This window comes from Suricata suricatta, chromosome 5 (assembly GCF_006229205.1).
Source record: "Suricata suricatta isolate VVHF042 chromosome 5, meerkat_22Aug2017_6uvM2_HiC, whole genome shotgun sequence".
In the NCBI taxonomy this organism is placed as follows: domain Eukaryota; kingdom Metazoa; phylum Chordata; class Mammalia; order Carnivora; family Herpestidae; genus Suricata; species Suricata suricatta.
The window spans coordinates 152,515,731-152,533,793 of record NC_043704.1 but is presented as its reverse complement, the minus strand read 5'-3'; the positions used below and the strand labels follow the sequence as shown (position 1 = coordinate 152,533,793).

Here is an 18,063-nt window from a genome sequence, read left to right as displayed (position 1 = left end):
CAGGTGCGGAGTCCGAGTGATGCGTCAGAGTGGCCACCGGGGTTTACCGGCACGTTTTGGCGTGGGCTCCAAGAGTAGATCGACTCGGCAGGCCTGAGATGCTTTGTTAACAAGTACCTCCTAGGGATTATGATGCGGGAGGTTTCCAGAGGATGCAGCGGAAGCCCAGTGTTGGAAACCCCACAGTCACATCTCCAGGGGGCGTATGGGGGGGAGGGGCTCTTGCACACCATGACACCATTTGCTGTAAATCTAGGAAGATGTGGCTTATGATCAAGAAATGTCGTATGGAACAGGGTCAGGGAGGTTAGGCTCCGATTTAATAAACGTGTGTGTGCATCATCTGTGTCTGAGAAAGAGGAGAGAGAGGAAGTAGCATTTGGCGCGGGAGCCATTGAGATGGGCACCGTCGCTGACCTCTGCCGCCAGCATGCTGTGATCTGATCGAGCTGCCCGATGTGTTACTGTGGCTGATTTTGTGTGGATGTGTAATGCATCACACCTGTAATGGCCCACCAGACGTGGCCTACAGGCCAGACCCTGGCCCTGGGGAGCCTTGACTGCCCTTGCTTTTCCTGCACCCTACCCGACGTTTGTGTCTTCCCTCCGCGGTTAGTGAGTCACGCTCACTTTTGTCACCACCTCTTTAGACCGTTGACAAAGTGGGGTTTTTTCCAGATTCATTCCTTTATCGGTGTCTTGATCTCCTCTTCAGGAAGTACCCATGCAAGTAGTATGTCAATTAGACCTTGTCCCTTTTTCTCTCCGACCTGGCTCTTCCGGCCCCTGTATCCAGCTGGGGCCGAAGGGAGTCCTGTTTTAAGTTTCTAGCTGCAGGAGTTTGAAGGAGGGTGTTGGTAATCCAGGGAACCTGTTCTAAAATGAGGTTGAAGCCTACTGGGCCCCAACACTAAGAGGCAACAGAACTCCTTGGGAGGGACTTCCTGTTGGTAGGAATGACAGTGGATCTTGATTAAAATGAAAACAAAACAAAAGCAAAAGCAAAAAAAACAGTAATGCATTTTTTATTCTCTTTTTCATGAAAATTCATGCAGAGATTCCAAGAAAGATTGCAAAGAGAAGCTATGACTGGGTGGATGGTGACCAGGTAAGTAATTTTGCTCTCACTCCACCGCTGCACACTGGTTAGGAAAGATGGTATTTATTCAGCCTCTGTAGCTGCCGTTTTTTTTTTTTTTTTAATGTTTTTATTTATTTTTGATACATAGAGACAGAGCATGAGAGGGGGAGGGGCAGAGAGAGAAGGAGACACAGAACAGGAATCAGGCTCCAGGCTCTGAGCTAGCTGTCAGCACAGAGCCTGACACGGGGCTCGAACCCACGAACGTGAGATCTGACCTGAGCCAAAGTCGGAGGCTTAACCGACTGAGCCACCCAGGCGCCCCTGTAGCTGCCGTTTTAACATTTTTTTGTGCTCTTGTTGTTGGTTAAAGGAGACTCTCCTTGGTTGTCTCCAGTGTATTATCTCACTGCTCTTTGTTATGCTAGCGAAGGATAAACATTAGCCAGTTAAAGCCACTGTGCATACATTAACCTAGGAAGAAGGTAGGCACTGCTGTGACTTCTGTTTTGCAAATCTAGAAAAGTGAGACTCCAGAGGTTCTGTGGAAGTTTAGTGACTGGCCGTATGGCCTTGGATGACTGCATAAATTGCTCCTTGTAGCCTTTGGTTCTTTTAACTTTTATTATGGAAATTTTAAACAAATACTGAAGTGGGATAGAAAAAACCAAAATCTCCCCAACTCCAGCCCAACCTTCTTCTGACCCTGCTGCAGCCAGTTAGTAACACAGAGCCAATCCTGTTTTGTCTGCTCCACCCCTCCGGTTATTTTAAAGCAAATCCAGATATATCACTTTCATCTACAGATAATTGAGCATGAATCTCTAAATCTTTAGCATGAGAAAGAGATTTTTCAAAACATAACCACAGTGCCATCATTCTACCTAAAAACAGCTTCCTTAATGTTTGCAAAGTTGCAGTTAGTAATCAGATTTGTTCCTATGTCTTTGGCAGGTGGATAGTTTGACTTAGGATGCCGATTTATATAGGGTCAATTACAGTCGATTGCTTTGTGCCTTAAGACTGCAAACTTAGGATACTTCTCCTTTCTTTAGCCTTTTTAAAATTATTTATTTATTGAAGAAACTGAGTTGTCCGTAGAATGTCCCACATTCTGGATTTTGATGACTACAGCCTTGTGTTGTCATTTACCATTTTTCTCTGTCCGCCATATTTCCTTAAACTGATAGTTCTAACTAGGAATTTGAAACTAAGATTGGCCTATTCGTCCTAGTCTAAGCAAGATATTTGAAAGAATTGTAAATCAAGTCAAGCCTCCCCGCCCCCTCCACCCCCTCCTCCTCCTCCGCTGTTCCATAAGAAAGACAATCAGTGTTGTGTTCCTGCTCCAAGCTGGGAATCCTTACCATTGATCCCCAAAAGAAACTCATTATTTTGTATCTATGACATATCTGGATTTCTGAGTTTGGTTTGGTTTAAATATTGTTGACTTTCCTGGAAAATAGGACCGTTACGACCTGAGCGGCAAGCGGAAGGCTTTCCTCATGTGTGTGGAGAAGAACAGACCGGGGGCTCACAGGGACGTCATGCTAATGACCGAGTGGCTTGGCCAGTGCCAGTTTGAGCATACGTCGTGCATCGATCCAAACAAAATGGTAAGATCAAAACCAAAAGTGAACAGTCGTAACTTGCATCTTATAATGTTCCTTACTTTTGTAAAAAAATTGGGTTTTAACACCTGGTAAGAATCAGGACCTGCTGAGCAATGACGTGTGTTTCCCGATAAAATTCTTGATACTTTTGTAATTTTAAGTGTGTGCTGGGGCTCCTGGGTGGCTCAGTCCGTTGGGCGTCCAACTTGGACTCAGGTTCATGATCTTGCAGTTCGTGGGTTCAAGCCCCATGTCGGGCTCTGTGCTCACAGCTCAGAGCCTGGAGCCTACTTCTGATTCTGTGTCTTCCTCTCTCTCTGTTCCCTTCCTTCATGCTTTGTCTTTCTCTGTCTCTCTCAAAAAAAAAAAAAACTAAGGGTGTGCTGCCCTACCTCCCCTTCCAGTCAAGTGGGGGCCTCTTGGGCTCCAGTCTTGGCTAGGGCCATGCAGCTGAAGAGGGAAGGGACCCCCCCAGAAGGTGTCCATGGCAAGTTGGGCAAGGAGGCCCACGGACAAGGCAGGAGTCTGGAGTTGGCAAGTTCCAGAGCTTTTGGGAGCAGGAAAGACGAAGAAAACCCCTTTGAGAGGTCACCAGGAGGCAGGCCACAGGGATTCCAGCAGCGTGAGCCCTGCGGAGTCCCTGGGGACCCTGGGAGAAGCGTGGAGAGGGAGCCAATAGTGCTGGGCAGAAGTGCATGGTGACTTAACTAGATTATACTGAAAACCTGAGGGGCAAGAGGATGGTGGGAACTCCGTTTGATCGCTTTGACTCTAGCTGATTCATGACTTAGACCTGCCCTTATTTAGGGACAGTAGTAACATAGGAAAGCCCTTCTTAGATCGCAGGAGTCACTGCTAATGGATGTCAAGGAACAGCAAAGCAGGGGGCTGTGAATGCTGCCGACTGCCTCGGTGCTCCCGACTGCCTGGAGTCCTCGCTACTTGGCACCTTAGATCTGGTCCTTAGCTGAGGGTGATCTGATCCCCTCATTTGACCATATCTGGAGCCATCTCTGGTTGTCACAACTGGAGGGTCCTAAAGGCATCTAGTGGGTGCTACAATGCCCAGGACAGCCCCCACAGCAAAGAATTTTCTGGCCCCAAGTGTCTGTTACTGGTATAGCTTTAGCAATCCCCTGCCTGAAATTGACTACTTTCTTCTCTCTGAAATGGGGGTGATGACAGTAATTTATCTGGGAGAGCTGTAGTGGTAACCGATGAGCTACTGTGTGTCAGAATTTCCGGGATAGTATCTGGCTTAGAGCAAGTGCCCAATAACCTTCAATTTTATTACGACCTCAAAGGTAAAAATAGACCCTTTCATTTTCCTCCGGGATTGTACCAGAATCATTTACATACTGCATGGTGGGGTTTTTCTTGATGTTTTTTATTTATTTTTGAGAGACAGAGACAGCATGAGCAGGGGAGGGTCAGAGAGAGAGGGAGACACAGAATCGGAAGCAGGCTCCAGGCTCTGAGCTGTGAGCACAGAGCCCGACACGGGGCTCGAACCCACGAACTGCGAGATCATGACCTGAGCCGAAGCCAGATGCTTAACCGACTGAGCCACCCAGGCGCCCCTACATGCTGCATGATTTTTCATCCTGTCCTTTTCATTCAAATGGCAGAAACTGCCAATGTTCTTTTAGTTTATGCTCCTAAAGGTGTTAGGTAGTGGCTTTTCCTTCCACCTGGCAATGTTTATAAATATTTAGCGATGTTACAGGTAAAAGTATTTTAGTGTTCTGAGTTTCGTTTTTCTGATTCTTAGTTTGGTTAAACTAAGGTTAATCCTTTGGCCATTTTTTTCCATCTGTAAATTATCCATTCTGTCTCCGTTGCCCTTTCTCCTACTGCGTGGCCTTTTTCTTGTTCTCATAGTTATTTTCCTGGATATTATTCATTTACAAAATGTAATGCAAATATTTTTCTCTTACCCTGTGACTTATGGTTTTTCGTTGTCCTAAATCATATGGAAGTCTTTTAATTTTTTTGTGAGTAAACGTCTCAGTCTTTCTTGCCAGCTTCTTGTTTTTTTGTGTCTTGATTAAACTCCATGCCTTCCCAACTTAAAAAATGTTTAAATTATTTTTCTCTAACATTTGTATAGTTTAAGGTTTTTCTACCTGGAATCTTATTTTTGGAGCGGTGTGAGACAGGAAGCCTCACCTTCTATCCACACGGATAGTTTGTTGGCTCAACATTTAGTGAATAATATTTCCTTCCCCGCATATTTAAAACTCTGCCTTTTAAATCATGAGAGACTTTTGAATGCTGAGAACAAACTGAGGGCCGAGGAAGGAGGGGGGAAGGGAAGGGGAGCACTTCCAAGGAAGGGCACTGGGTATTATATGAAAATCAACTTGGCAATAAACAATTTAAAAATAAAAAAATAAAAATGAAACTCTGCCTTTATCATGAAATAAATCCCCATATACAATTCAGTTGGTTTCTAGAACCTAAAATATTCCATTCACATATTTGTTTATACTTAAGCCAGTATATCCCTGCTTCATTCACCAGGATTTTTAAGGACATTTTGACGTCTAATAAGATCTCTCTTCTCTCTCTGTCTCTTTTTTCTTTTTTTTTCTTTTGCTCATGAATATGCTTGGCTGTTTTTGGTTTTTTTTAATTTTTTTTTTATGTTTTATTTATTTTTGATACAGAGAGAGACAGAGCATGAGAGGGGGAGGGGCAGAGAGAGAAGGAGACACAGAACCAGAAGCAGGCTCCAGGCTCTGAGCTAGCTGTCAGCACAGAGCCCGACGCGGGGCTCGAACCCACAAATGTGAGATCTGACCTGAGCCGAAGCTGGAGGCTTAACCGACTGAGCCACCCAGGCGCTATGCTTGGCTGTTTTTGAGCATTGTGTGTCCTCTATGACCTTGAGAATAACCTGGCTAAGTTCCACTGAGAGCCTTTGGGGTTTTGATTGCCATGACGCTGGACTGAGATTCGTTTGGAGTGGGCTGGCGAATCAGTAGCATTAAGAGAAGCGTGGGCGTGTCATGATTTTGTCCCCTCTTTCGTAAAGCTGTATCCTTTTCTTCATTTAGATAATGTGTGTTATTTAGGTTTGTTCCTAGTTTGGGCGACCATGAATGGGGCCCCCTTTTATGTTACGGGGTTTAAAACATTGTTGCCAGGTAACGGGGGGGGGGGGGGGGGGGGGGGGGGGGGGGGGGGGGGGGGGGGGGATGTTAGATCTTTGTGAGTTAATGTTGTGTCCAGTCAGCTCACTGGCCTCTGGTTCCAATAGTTACTTGCTTGATTATTATGTATTTCTAGATAGTCATGATATTTTTAAAAATATCAAAAGAGTTTTGGCTCTTCATTTCCCATATTTAGACTTCAACTTTTACATGCTCTATTGAAGGGGCTAGAATCTTGGCTGCAAGGGGTATGGGAACAGAATGGCCGCCATTCCCGCCTTGCTTTTTTCTGGCAGCTCCCACCACTCCCTTCCACTTCGAGCTTCTTGAGGGCATTAATTTTAGAAAATAATAACTTTTGTATGTTAAAATAGGTTAATAAAGATTTACATACACCAACCCTTTGGGCAGCTATCATTACATTTTCCACAGTAGAGAATCAGAAATGCCCTAATTCCGTTAAACGAGAGCAAATGGCCCAGGAAGAAATTATGTGAGTTCTGAGCGCATCCAAAAGGGGAGTGACAAGTTCTTGAGCTGATACTTAGCTCCTGCTAGCCCGGCCTGAGATATGCTTATTTTCACATTTCTCGTGTCCTCAGATTGCCTATGAAAAGGACCATCTCCAGCGTTTCTGATTTTACTTCTCTCCATTTATTTTGGATATGTTATCCTATTTTACAGGAGTTACTTGGGAAAATATCATCATTTCGTGATGGACTCAATGAAATTAAGGATGATGTTGGCTGTTGCCTTGTTACTCTTATGTCCCATGGGGAGAAAGGCTTTATTAAGATGAAGAATGGTGAAAAAGTCAGCCTGGAGGACATTTTTGAAATGTTTAATAATAAAAATTGTCCAGCACTTCAAGAGAAACCAAAGATCTTTATAATCCAGGCCTGCAGAGGAGGTGAGTGGAGACTTCTTGGTATAGTCATGTTTCTAGGAAGTCCTCATATAGATGATTGAGGAAAGAAAAAGAAGTTTAAAAAATTGGGGCACCTGGGTGGCTTAGTCCGTTAAGCTGACTTCGGCTCAGGTCATAATCTCGTGGTCCGTGAGTTCAAGCTCCCCCTTGGGCTCCATGCTGACAGCTCAGAGCCTGGAGCCTGCTTCGGATCTGTGTCTCCCAACGCCTCTGACCCTCCCCTGCTCACACTGTCTTTCTCACTCTCAAAAATGAATACATGTGAGAAAAAATGTAAAAAAAGGAAGTTAAAAATATTAATTTGTTTGTTTACAATCAGAGGCCCCTCAGCTGATGGGACTTTGTGTCCTGGAGGCTTTGGGCTGGGAAGAAGGGATAGATGGGAATCCTACCTGGGAAGGAATCGTTAACCCTGGCTGAGGAGTGGTCCGAGTCCCCCACGTCGTGATGTGGGCCACCGAGCCTCCGGTCTGAGAGAGGTGTGTGCCGATTCCAAGGGCCACACACCGTCCATGTGACGCCAGGTGACCTGTGGGGCCGGCAGCCAACCTCTATAGCTTCTGCGGGTACTTCTCCATCTTGTTGGAGATACAAGCTTGTTGGGACATTGATGAAGGGTTCCTGGTGTCAATGGTGCATTACTGTAGTTTGGTATTTCTGTTCTTCAAAAAATAGAGAAAAGAGATAATGGTGTGGAGACAGACGACGAGCCCATGGAGTCTGATGATGTGTCTGAGAGGAGCAGGCTGCCCACTTTCAGCGACTACTTCATCATCTACCCCACCCAGGCAGGTGAGCGGCCGGGGCGGGGGCAGCGACACGCACGTGCTGCTGCAGGGGCTGGGTCCTCCGTGACGATTCTCAGAATCTTTGTTTCTTAATTATCTGTGCCTTACAAATGGGCGTCTATCAGGAGAATTTTTCGTTAACCCATCCATCTCCCTTCACAAACGTCCCGATGCTTAGAGATGGTGGGCTGGCACCTCTAAACAGAGGAAGCAGACCCTTCTTCTAGGAGCACACACACTTCTGAGCAAAGCGTCGCGTGGTGAATAAGATCATTGGCTCTCGCATGAGAAAGATCTTGGCCCAAAACCTAGTTCTGCCATTTGCTATACTTGAGACCTTCAATCTTTAAGAAAATTGTTTTATGTGAGGAGCCTGTCCCTCTTGGCTTGTGACAGAGCCGTGGCACCTGTATGTGAGAGAAGCTACCGTGCATTTTCATCTGTCCATTGGCTACGTGTGTTCAGCCTCGTGAGTGGTTGTAGCTCATGTTCTCTGGCCAGAGTCATCGAAACGATTCTGTAATGCAATTTCGGGGGAATCGGGTCCTAACGACTTTGTAATTTGATGTTTGGCAGATCTGTGGAAATTCACTAGCTTTCAGCCAGAGTTTAAAGTTCTCCACCTTTACTCATCAGACTCATTTTTTTGCGGCCTAGAATCTGTCCTGAGGACTGATCCCGTGACCATGGACTTATGACCACTGATTATTGTCAAAGCAACAAGAGACTTACAGTCTTTCACTTAATAAGATCCTTGGCAGCTACACTGATTTTCGCTTTGCGGACTGGCCCATGAGTCTCCACAGGGCTTGCGGACCATGTGAAGTCAGAGGCTTTCAGATGTTCTTTGCCACAGCCCACAGGGAGAAAGAGCTATTGTGTTTCATCACATCGAATGCCTTGATTGTAAGATAGACCATTATTTTGTGTCCTCAAGAAGCTACCAGTTAATTACTCTGTGACACAGACTAGATTCTACGGCATGTCCAGATTTCAGAGATGCCAAAGTGAGGGGAAAAACTTCAATATAAGAATTGATAAAATATGTAGTTCACTAAGGGGCCCCTGGGCAGCTCAGTCAGTTAAGCATCCAACTTCGGCTCAGGTCATGATCTCACGGTTCCTGAATTCAAGCCCCACGTCAGGCTCTGTGCTGACAGCTTAAGAGCCTGGAGCCTGCTTCCGATTCTGGGTCTCCCTCTCTCTCGCTCAGCCCCTCTCTGGCTCTCACTGTCTCTCTCTCAAAAATAAAGAAGCATTAAAAATTTTTAAAAAGGGCACCTGGGTGGCTCAGTCGGTTAAGCCTCCGACTTCGGCTCAGGTCAGATCTCACGTTCGTGGGTTCGAGTCCCGCGTCAGGCTCTGTGCTGACAGCTAGCTCAGAGCCTGGAGCCTGTTTCAGATGCTGTGTCTCCCTCTCTCTCTGACCCTCCCCCTCTCATGCTCTGTCTCTTCTGTATCAAAAATAATATAAATAAAGCATTAAAAAAAATTTTAAAAAATACAGTTCATTATAGTCTACCACATATATTTATGTAAAAGTATAAATATACATGTAACACACTAGCTTTATAAATTATAACTGCCCTTGCTCCATTATGTATTTTAATATTTTCTGCTATATCCCATTTTATCCCATTATAAAAAAAGGCAGTTTCATATTTTTAAATTTATTTTGAGAGAGAGAGACAAGTGTAAGAGGGGAAGGGGCAGAGAGACGGAGAGACAGAATCCCAAGCACAGAGCTGACGTGGGGCTCGAACTGACAACCATGAGATCAGGACCTGAGCTGAGATCAAGGGTCAGACGCTTTACCGACTGAGCCTCCCAGGCGCCCCTAAACACTGCAGTGTCAATCTGTGAAATTGACTTCTTGGCTGATGATTGGGCAATCCTGCAGTTTGAGGAACACTGGATGGATGGATTGTCAAACGTTGCGATGTGATTCAGGTTTACTCTAAGAGGTGCAGTACTGACTTTCCTGATAGTTCCACACAAACAGATATGTTCTGTGTTTGTTTACAACCTTATGGAGATATAATTAAAGTACGAGCTGTAATAGTCCACGTATGCTGTTTGAACAGATCGAAGTATACATTCATGACACCACCATGATCAAGCAAATATTTCTGTCACCTCAACAAGTTTCCTCATGTTATAATCTGTGCCTGCCTCCCTCCCCATCCCGGGTCACCACAGTTGTGTTTTCTGTTACCACAGATTAGATTATATTTCCTGGAATTTTATATAACTGGAGTTTTATAGCATGTATGTCCCTCCCTCCCTCCCTCCCTTCCTGACTTCTTCCACTGAGCATAATGATCTTATGGTTTACCCATGTCATTTTATGTATCAGTAGCGCATTCCTTTTTATTTCTGAGTAGTTGCGTGAACATAACACAGTGTTAACACAAGGTGCTCAGCCATTCACTTGTTATTGAACATTTGTTTCTAGGTTTTGTTTTTACAGATAGAGCTGTTGTGACCACACGTGTGTAAGTCTTTGGGTATCTGTTTTTGTTTTCCTTGGGTAAAGGCGGAGAAGTAGAATGGTTGGTCCACAGAGTAGATATGTTTGACTTTTAAAGAAACTGCCAAGTTGAAAATTCTTTTTCAGAGTCCAGGCTGTATCATTACATTCCCACCAGCAGTCTGCGAGAGTTCCAGTTGCTCCCTATCATTATCAGTTGGTTTGATCTGTTTTTAAATTTTAGACAGTCAGACGGGTGTAGAGTAGTATCGCCTTGTGGCTTTAATTTGCTTCTGGGACACCAGTGATGATCTTTTGCTGTACATGTTGGCCATTCACATGTCTTCTTCTGCTAAATGTCTGTTCATGTCTATTGCCCAATTTTTTATTGGGTTGTTGGTTTTCTTAGGAAGTTGTAAGAATTATTTATATATTCTGGATACAAGTTCTTTGCCTGGTATGTATTGCAAATATTTCTCCCAATTTGTGGTTTGCTTTTCATTTTCTTAATAACATGTTTCATAAAGGTTTTAATTTTGATGAAATCCAATTTAGCACTTTTTTTCTTTTGTGGTTTATGCTTTTGGTGTTCTAAGAAACCTTTGCCTACTTTGAGATTGCAAAGATGTATACATGGTTTTTTTTTTGTTCCAACCTAGATTTATTATCAGAGGGTACGATTTTGATATTCCCATCAAATTTCCAACACTAAAAACAGGCACGTTTCATGTTTTTTCATCTAACTGCTAATAAAAATAATTCTACTAAACTTTTTTGAGGACCCCAAAATAAATTCTACATGGATATATTTGGTGGGTATTTAAGTTAAAATCCTATAGCAAAAGTCAGAAATAAAAAAAAAAAATAGAGGGGGGAACCTGGGAGGCTCAGTTGGCTAGTCATCTGACTCTTGATTTCGGCTCAGGTCACAAACTCATGGTTCATGTGTTTGAGGCCTGCGTTGGGCTCTGCGCAGACAGTGCGAGCCTGCTTAAGGTTCTTTCTCTCTCTGTCTTCCCCCCTTCAAATATAAATATATAAACATTAAAAAATAGAGAAAGAAGGGATAAATGAAGGAAATACGGCAAAATGATAACTGTTGAATTTGGGGGATGATTATATGTGAGTTTGTTAAACTTTGCCTTCTCCTTGTATGGATATTTGAAAAGTTTTATTTTAAAAATTCATCTAAGAGAATTGCGCTCTTGAGGAGTTCCGTGCTGTTGGTTCCAGGAGTCCCCTGGGAGGCTCAGTGCTTCCTGTTTTTGGGTCTGTGTCTCTTATGGCCCCAGGCACTTCTATTAATACAAGAATGCTTCTGTATTCTCGGTTCAAAGCCATGCTGTAGGTTTAACTATGGGTTAAAGAAAAACTTGGGTGCAAACGGAGGAGGAAAACAGACGAAATACTTTCACTTTGTAGATCACGTCGCCTTACGGCACCCGCGCACCGGCTCGGTGATGATTGAAGCAATGGCTGAGGTCTTTAAACAGCACGGAAATAAGTGCCACATCGCCGACTTTTTCACCAAAGTAAGTAAATTCTAAGTGAGCACGTGCTTCATCCATGCACCGGATCGGAGCATTTTCATGAGATTGACTTTAGCCATGAAAATAGGACAGGTACTGAAAGGTTGCTTGGGAGTGACGGGCTGATCACGAGTTACAATGACTGTGGCATTCCCATGGTTGAGCCAGCTGCTGGGGGAAACCGGAGCGACACTGGCTATTGTTGCTGTCGGAGTACATTGGGCTTTCGGTGACCTTTAAAGACGCTGTCTGCTCTGTAGCCCGCCAGTGCGGTAGCTCCGGCCCGACTCCGCTCCCCTAGAGAAGGCAGAGCCTTAGGACTTCTCTAAGGACAGACTCCAGTTCACATCTGTCTCTCCAGCTCGTAGCCCGTAGTAAAGATTCATTGAATGAACGCGTGGCCAATAATAGCAGTAGATGTTATGCACGAGCCCTAGTTTGGAGAATGGCCCAAGTATTGTAGCTTATCACATCAGCGCGGAAGAGTAATTTTCTTCTCGGTCTGAGAGTTTTACGCTCACAGAGAGCTAATTAGCAAAGATTATAGAAGTAACAGTGATGCTAACGTTGATGGCATGGCTCACCCCACACCCATTACTATTCTCTACGCCTCCCAGATACGAATCCAGTTCCTTCCAACGCCCCTCAGGTACCTCCTGGGATCCACAGCCCCTGTGACACGTGGGGGCCAATCGGTGGCCGAGCTGGCACCCCAGCCTCGTCACAGTGCTGCTGGAGGTCATGCCCTAATCACAATTACAAACTAATTACTCCCCACCTCCCCAAGGTATGGGAACTATTTCTGTTTCCTTAAATAGAAAGATTTCATGTTAATATTTTACATCTGATGCTTCACAGCCCATAAAACTCCTTTCTACCTCATTTGAGGTAAGAGCTTGGGGCACGTTGTGAAAGAGAGGGAGCACAGACAATTTTGACGCTCATTCAAGACATATTCCTGAGTATCTTGTATTGCTGACTTCCTCTAAGAAAAGAGTTTCTTGTCAGCGTCTCGGGAATATAAGAAAGACAAATTTAACCAACGGTAAATGGAAATCCACTGTAGCTAAGGCTAGCTGAAAAATTGTGTGGCTGACCCGTGTTCTTTAAGCCCTTGACTGAACATCCTTCATTTTTAAAGCACTTGCTGAGGAGACACTGGCAAAGAAAAAAAAATCCAGAATCGAGCATTAAAGACCCTCGCGGCCTAGTGACGTTGCAGGTGGTTGAGGTATTGATGGCCAACGTTGGGATTATCGGGCCGCTAGGTGCTTTGGACATAACATAACCCAACCCTTTTACTTTACCTCGTGTTACCAATTGCCCATAAAGGGTTAATACCTTGCCTACGAATCCCCAGGGGCAGGTTGAGCCCAAACCCAGGGACCCTGGGGTCCTGAAAGCTGCATTCCAGGTACATGGTTTAATGTACGTCTCTACTGTCGTTTGCATGGTGCTTTCCGAAATGCGTAGAATTCTGGCATCTCACGCTCCAGGGCTGACTACAGGCTTTCGCTCAGGGCCTTTGAACGGTTTTTGCTTTCAATCTTCCAGGTGAATAACAGAGTGGTGCACACCGAATTTCATCTACACGAGGAGCCCATAAAAGTATCGCTTGTCATGGAGTCGACTTTAACTAAATCTGTGTACTTTTGACATCAGGAGGATGAAAAGCAAAGGGCTGCATTATAACCAACTGTGTACAGACTGGAGCGCATTTGTGGCGTAGCTCCGATGGCTGTCCTGTGGTGGTATTTCTGTCACCAGTTGTATTTCTCCAATTATTTTGCACGTATACGGTATTTTTCCAAGATCTAACCATGTTTATTTGATACTTGTAAATAATCCGACTTCTTTTTTTTTTTTTTAATCCGACTTCTTTTAAAGGATCACTGTGTTTGGAAAATGATGTTTCCTAAGCTGTTAAGCAAAACACGGAAACCCAGCTCGGTTTGTGGACCATTTTTATGATGTGCTTCCCTTACTGATCACACTCCACCCTCTCCCACTTTGGTGCTGGTGTTCATCCTCATTTTCTTGGCTTAGTCTTCAAGAACTGTCTTTATGTGGTGTCGTGTTTCACTGGATTCCTCCCGTATTGTTCTCGTCTCCTTCTTGACCCCATAAGCCATTCTCGAGTCTGACCGGGGCGGCTCCATTTCTACTTTGTGCCCCTGATGCCTCGTGTTTCCACCTTCCACCCACTCCCCAGCCTCTTCCTTGCTGCGCAGTCCCTCCGAACTGCTGTTTTCTCTGCCTGGAAAGCTCTGTTCCAGGGGCGGCTGGGTGGCTCAGTCGGTTAAGGGTCCGGCTTCGGCTCAGGTCATGATCTCACGGTTCGTGGGTTCAAGCCCCGCGTCAGGCTCTGTGCTGACAGCTCGGAGTCTGGAGCCTGTCTTTGGATTCTGTGTCTCCCTCTCTCTCTGACCCTCCCCTGCTCACGCTTTTTCTCTCTGTCTCTCAAAAATAAATTTTAGGGGCGCCTGGGTGGCTCAGTCGGTTAAGTGGCCGGCTTCAGCTCAGGTCATGATCTCACAGTTCATGAGTTCAAGCCCCGCATCGGGCTCCGTGCTGACAGCTAGCTCAGAGCCTGGAGCCTGCTTCAGATTCTGTGTCTCCCTCTCTCTCTGACCCTCCCCTGCTCACACTATCTCTGTCTCTCAAAAATAAATAAAAATCATTAAAAATTAAAAAAATAAAATAAAATAAATTTTTAAAAAACATTAAAAAAAAAAAAAAGAAAGCTCTGTTCCACTCCAGCGCTTTCTGCCCCGCAGGGTCTGGGACGAGCTTCCCGTGCACAGCCAGGCCCTTGTGCTGGTCAGCTCTTCCTGAGTGCTCTCAGACCCCGCGCTTTTCTTTGGCAGCCTTTAGCCCTGCTGTATGTACTTAAAGGACCGTGTCGCGGCCATTAATCTCTGTCCAGTTCAGTTATAAGCTCCCAGAGGCTGCGTGTCTCATTCCTTTCTGTAGCCCAGCGTCCGTCCGTGCCTTAAGACAGAGAAGCACTGTGAAAATGTTTCCTGAATGGCGAGTCTCTGTCTTTTCATTGTTTGGTCCACTCGTCAGACCTTGCCTCATTACCTCTGTGCATCTGGCCACCTCCCAGTCATCCCCACCCGCCTGGGTGTCCTGTGGCCCCTTTAACTCAGTAAGTTGTAAGTCAACCTACATGTCCCTTAAATCTCTTCACAAAACCCATCCCATTGTTAAGAATCCTCTGACTCCCCACTGCCTGCCGAATATACTCAGATTCCCCTAGGAGAATATTCCGAGTCCTTCTCTGTCAGGCCTTAACCTATACTCCTTGTGTACCGCCTGCTTGTCCTGGGTCTTGGCCACACAGGAGGATGTGCCCCCCCCTCAGGAACCCCATCTCGCAGAATCAGGCTTGTGGATTAATGAATGTTGAATGAATGCTCTTGGCTATGTTATCATGGCTCATTCTCTCCCTCCCGCCTGAAATGTCCTTTGTTCTCACTGTATGCTTCCTCTGTCCCACGCATTCTTTAGGGTGCAACTTGGGTCCCATCCCACCAGAAGGAAAACTATGTAGACCAGTGTTTTTAGAGTTAACAAACTCTGGACTGAAGATAACCTTTCATTGTGCTTCTGTCCGAACTTTCTGTGTAACTTTGGACTATACTACACCCTGGTTTCCACATCATAAAAGGAGGTTTGGCTCGGCTGAGAACTCATTCAGTCACTGGACTTCTGTGAACTTTGGCTTCTCAGTGAACTATTGGTGAATACGCTGCTGGTGTGGCCATTCCTGCTCCTAGAGGTTCAAGCCGGCAGTTGCGTAAGACCATTTGGCCTGCATGAGGCTGCAGGTGCTGGTGAAAACGCCCTGAAGATTGAGGGTCACGATGACTGAAGCAACCCAGAACCGCCAGGCCTATCTCCATTTCAGGGACAATTGTGTCCTTTTTAGTTAATGTGATTTTTCAAGTCTATGTATGTGTGTTTCATTTTTAAAACTTTTCTGAGTTTTGACATTTGATACGTAACTTTGCTTTTTTTATAGGGCATTAAAATGTCACCTTGGTTCATAAAATAGGAACATCAGGTGAGCCTTCTCTGTTCGTTTGCGTCCTGTGCAATCCTCAGACCTTAGGCCCAGGGGCTCATTTCAGAGGGACGGCCGCAGCTGAAACAGGAGTAGCTCTTGTTTCCTGAGAGGTGAAGGGGCTCATTCACAGGCCCAGGTAGCACGTGGCACTGCTGGGAGTCCAGTGCATGATGTAATACAAGACAAAAAGGGCCAAGTGAGCGAGAAAAGTTGTAAGACAGAACCCTTTCAACAGACAGACAGGACCACACCGTTGACTAAGGGGAGCGAGAGCGCTTCAGGACAACCAGGGGACAGTTCCTTTGATTGCTCAGGCCACGGCAGGTGAGAGTTCTGGAGAGGACTGGAGCATGGCCGGGTACCAGACACGCGGGTGGAGGAGCAAGGGGGAAGTCTGGTTAGAGAGGGAGGTGGAAGGGTGCCCAAGATGAACTTGAAGCCTGAGGCCAGCTCTCCGTAAATCAGATTAGGGACTCCTCTAGCCATCCGATGCCACATGCCCTCACACAATTTTGCCAGGTTTTTGTGTTTTTAAATATGAACCCCCAAGATCAAAAGTTTGCCAAAGGAAGGCTCGGAGATTTTTATTTTAAAAGGGCAGAGGGGGAGGGGGGTGCCTGAGTGACTCGGTTGGTTAAGCATCCGACTTCGGCTCAGGTCATGATCTCAGAGCTGGTGGGATTGAGCGCTGAGCCTGCTTCTGATTCTCCCTTCTCTCTCTGCCCCTCCCCCCTCAAATAAATACATATTTGAAAAAACCAATTGTTTTAAAAAACAGATAAAAATGTTGTGGGGACTTGTGCAGACAACAGGGATGCTACAAGCTGGGGAGGACACTTTGCCAGCTACAGGATTCCTTGGACAGGGCCCTCCTGCGCCAACGGCTCCTCACCATGGTTTATGACAGTACCTTCTTCATCTTTGCACTTTCGTTGACTCATTTCCTTCCCAAGGATGTTTATCATGCAGAATAGTTCTCAAGAGCAAAGTTGTGTTGTGAGAAAAATACCGTTTTGTGGAAATAACACCTAAACACAATTACAGTACAGTGTCTTGCTTGTAGCAAAGGACGCGGTCCTGGGACTGCAGGGTGCATACGGAAGGGAGCTGCTAAGGGGGTTCAGGAGTGTGGCGGAAGGCCCTCCAGAGAAGTCAGGAAACTGCCCCGAAAAGCCACCTGTTCTAGGTGCATATAGAGCAATTTTTTTCTTTGAGAGCCAAAATGTCTCCAGAGATTTTCAGCAGTTTCTAAAGATGCTTAAAGCCATGTGTAAGTTTTCTTCTTTCCTTCTCTATCAGCTGCAATGGGGTTTTGTTCCATTTCAGTTTAAAACAACCTGTGATCCCTCAAGAAATTTCAAAAACACTGGAAATGAGAAGAAAACAACTCACCAGTTTCCATACTAGTATATTTGTAGTTCTCATCCTGGTTGCACATTAAAATTATCTAGGGACTTTTAAGAACCAGATTTTTGGGGGGCACCTGGGTAGCTCAGTGGGTTGAGCATCCAACTTCAGCTCAGGTCATGATCTCACAGTTATGAGTTCGAGCCTCAAATCAGGCTCTTTGCTGTCAGCCTGGAGGCCGCCTTTGGATCCTCTGTGCCCTCCCTCCTCTCTGCCCCTCCCCTGCTTACAGGTGCTCTGTCTCTTAAAAATAAACATTAAAAAATGTAAATAAATAAATAAACCAATCTTAAAAAAAAAAAAAGAACCAGATTTTTGGGGCACATGGGTGGTTCAGTTGTTTAAGCGTCACACTTTGGCTCAGGTCATGATCTGGTGGTTCATGAGTTCGAGTCCCACATCAGGCTCTGCTGAGACTGCTCAGAGGCTTAGAGGCTGGAGCCTGCTTCTGGTTCTCTCTCACTTGCTCTGCCCCTCCCCCACTAGCGCTCTCTCTCAAAAATAAACATTTAAAAAAAATCTTTTTAAAAAACAAGATTTTTTTAAAGTCCTGGGAATGTGGTACACCACATGGTGACTAATAGTTAATAATACCTATATTGGGTTATTTCACCGTTGCTACAAGGGTGAAAAGTTCTCATCACAAAACACTTTTTGAAACTGGATGGCGACAGATCTTAACTAGATTTATTGTGGTGATCATTTCACAGTATACACAAATGTGTTTTATTGCAATGCTTCAATTTAAAAAATCAGATTTTTGGAGTATCTGGGTAGCTTAGCAAGATAAACCTGCGACTTGGGCTCCTGTCCCCTCTGCCCCTCCCGCCTTCGCTCGCCCACGCGTGCGCGCTCTTTAAAAATTTTTTTTTAACCAGATTTTTAAAATCTGCGTTGGGCCTATGTTTAAAAGCGCCCCACGTGATTCACAGGTGCAGCAAAGATGGAAACCTAATACAGAACTTAGTAACTTGGCTGTCTCTACCGTCTTTTAATGTGCAGGGCTTCCTTTTTTTTTTT

At 45.2% G+C, this 18,063-nt stretch overlaps 1 protein-coding gene across 2 annotated transcripts in view; it reads left to right on the top strand.

Moving 5' to 3' along the window:
- Window positions 1-13,881, top strand: part of LOC115292424 (caspase-14-like) — a 14,591-nt gene extending 710 nt beyond the window's left edge. Inside the window, exons 2-7 of one of the 2 annotated variants that reach the window (XM_029940526.1) lie at window positions 1,056-1,108; window positions 2,548-2,697; window positions 6,534-6,759; window positions 7,453-7,569; window positions 11,458-11,567; window positions 13,119-13,881. In XM_029940526.1, coding sequence (XP_029796386.1) covers window positions 1,056-1,108; window positions 2,548-2,697; window positions 6,534-6,759; window positions 7,453-7,569; window positions 11,458-11,567; window positions 13,119-13,220 — 758 coding nt within the window. In that variant the 3' untranslated portion in view covers window positions 13,221-13,881. Of the gene's footprint in view, window positions 1-1,055; window positions 1,109-2,547; window positions 2,698-6,533; window positions 6,760-7,452; window positions 7,570-8,222; window positions 8,694-11,457; window positions 11,568-13,118 lie in introns of those variants that run through there. The other variant, XM_029940527.1, reaches the window with a different exon arrangement.
- Window positions 13,882-18,063: the final 4,182 nt, after the last annotated feature.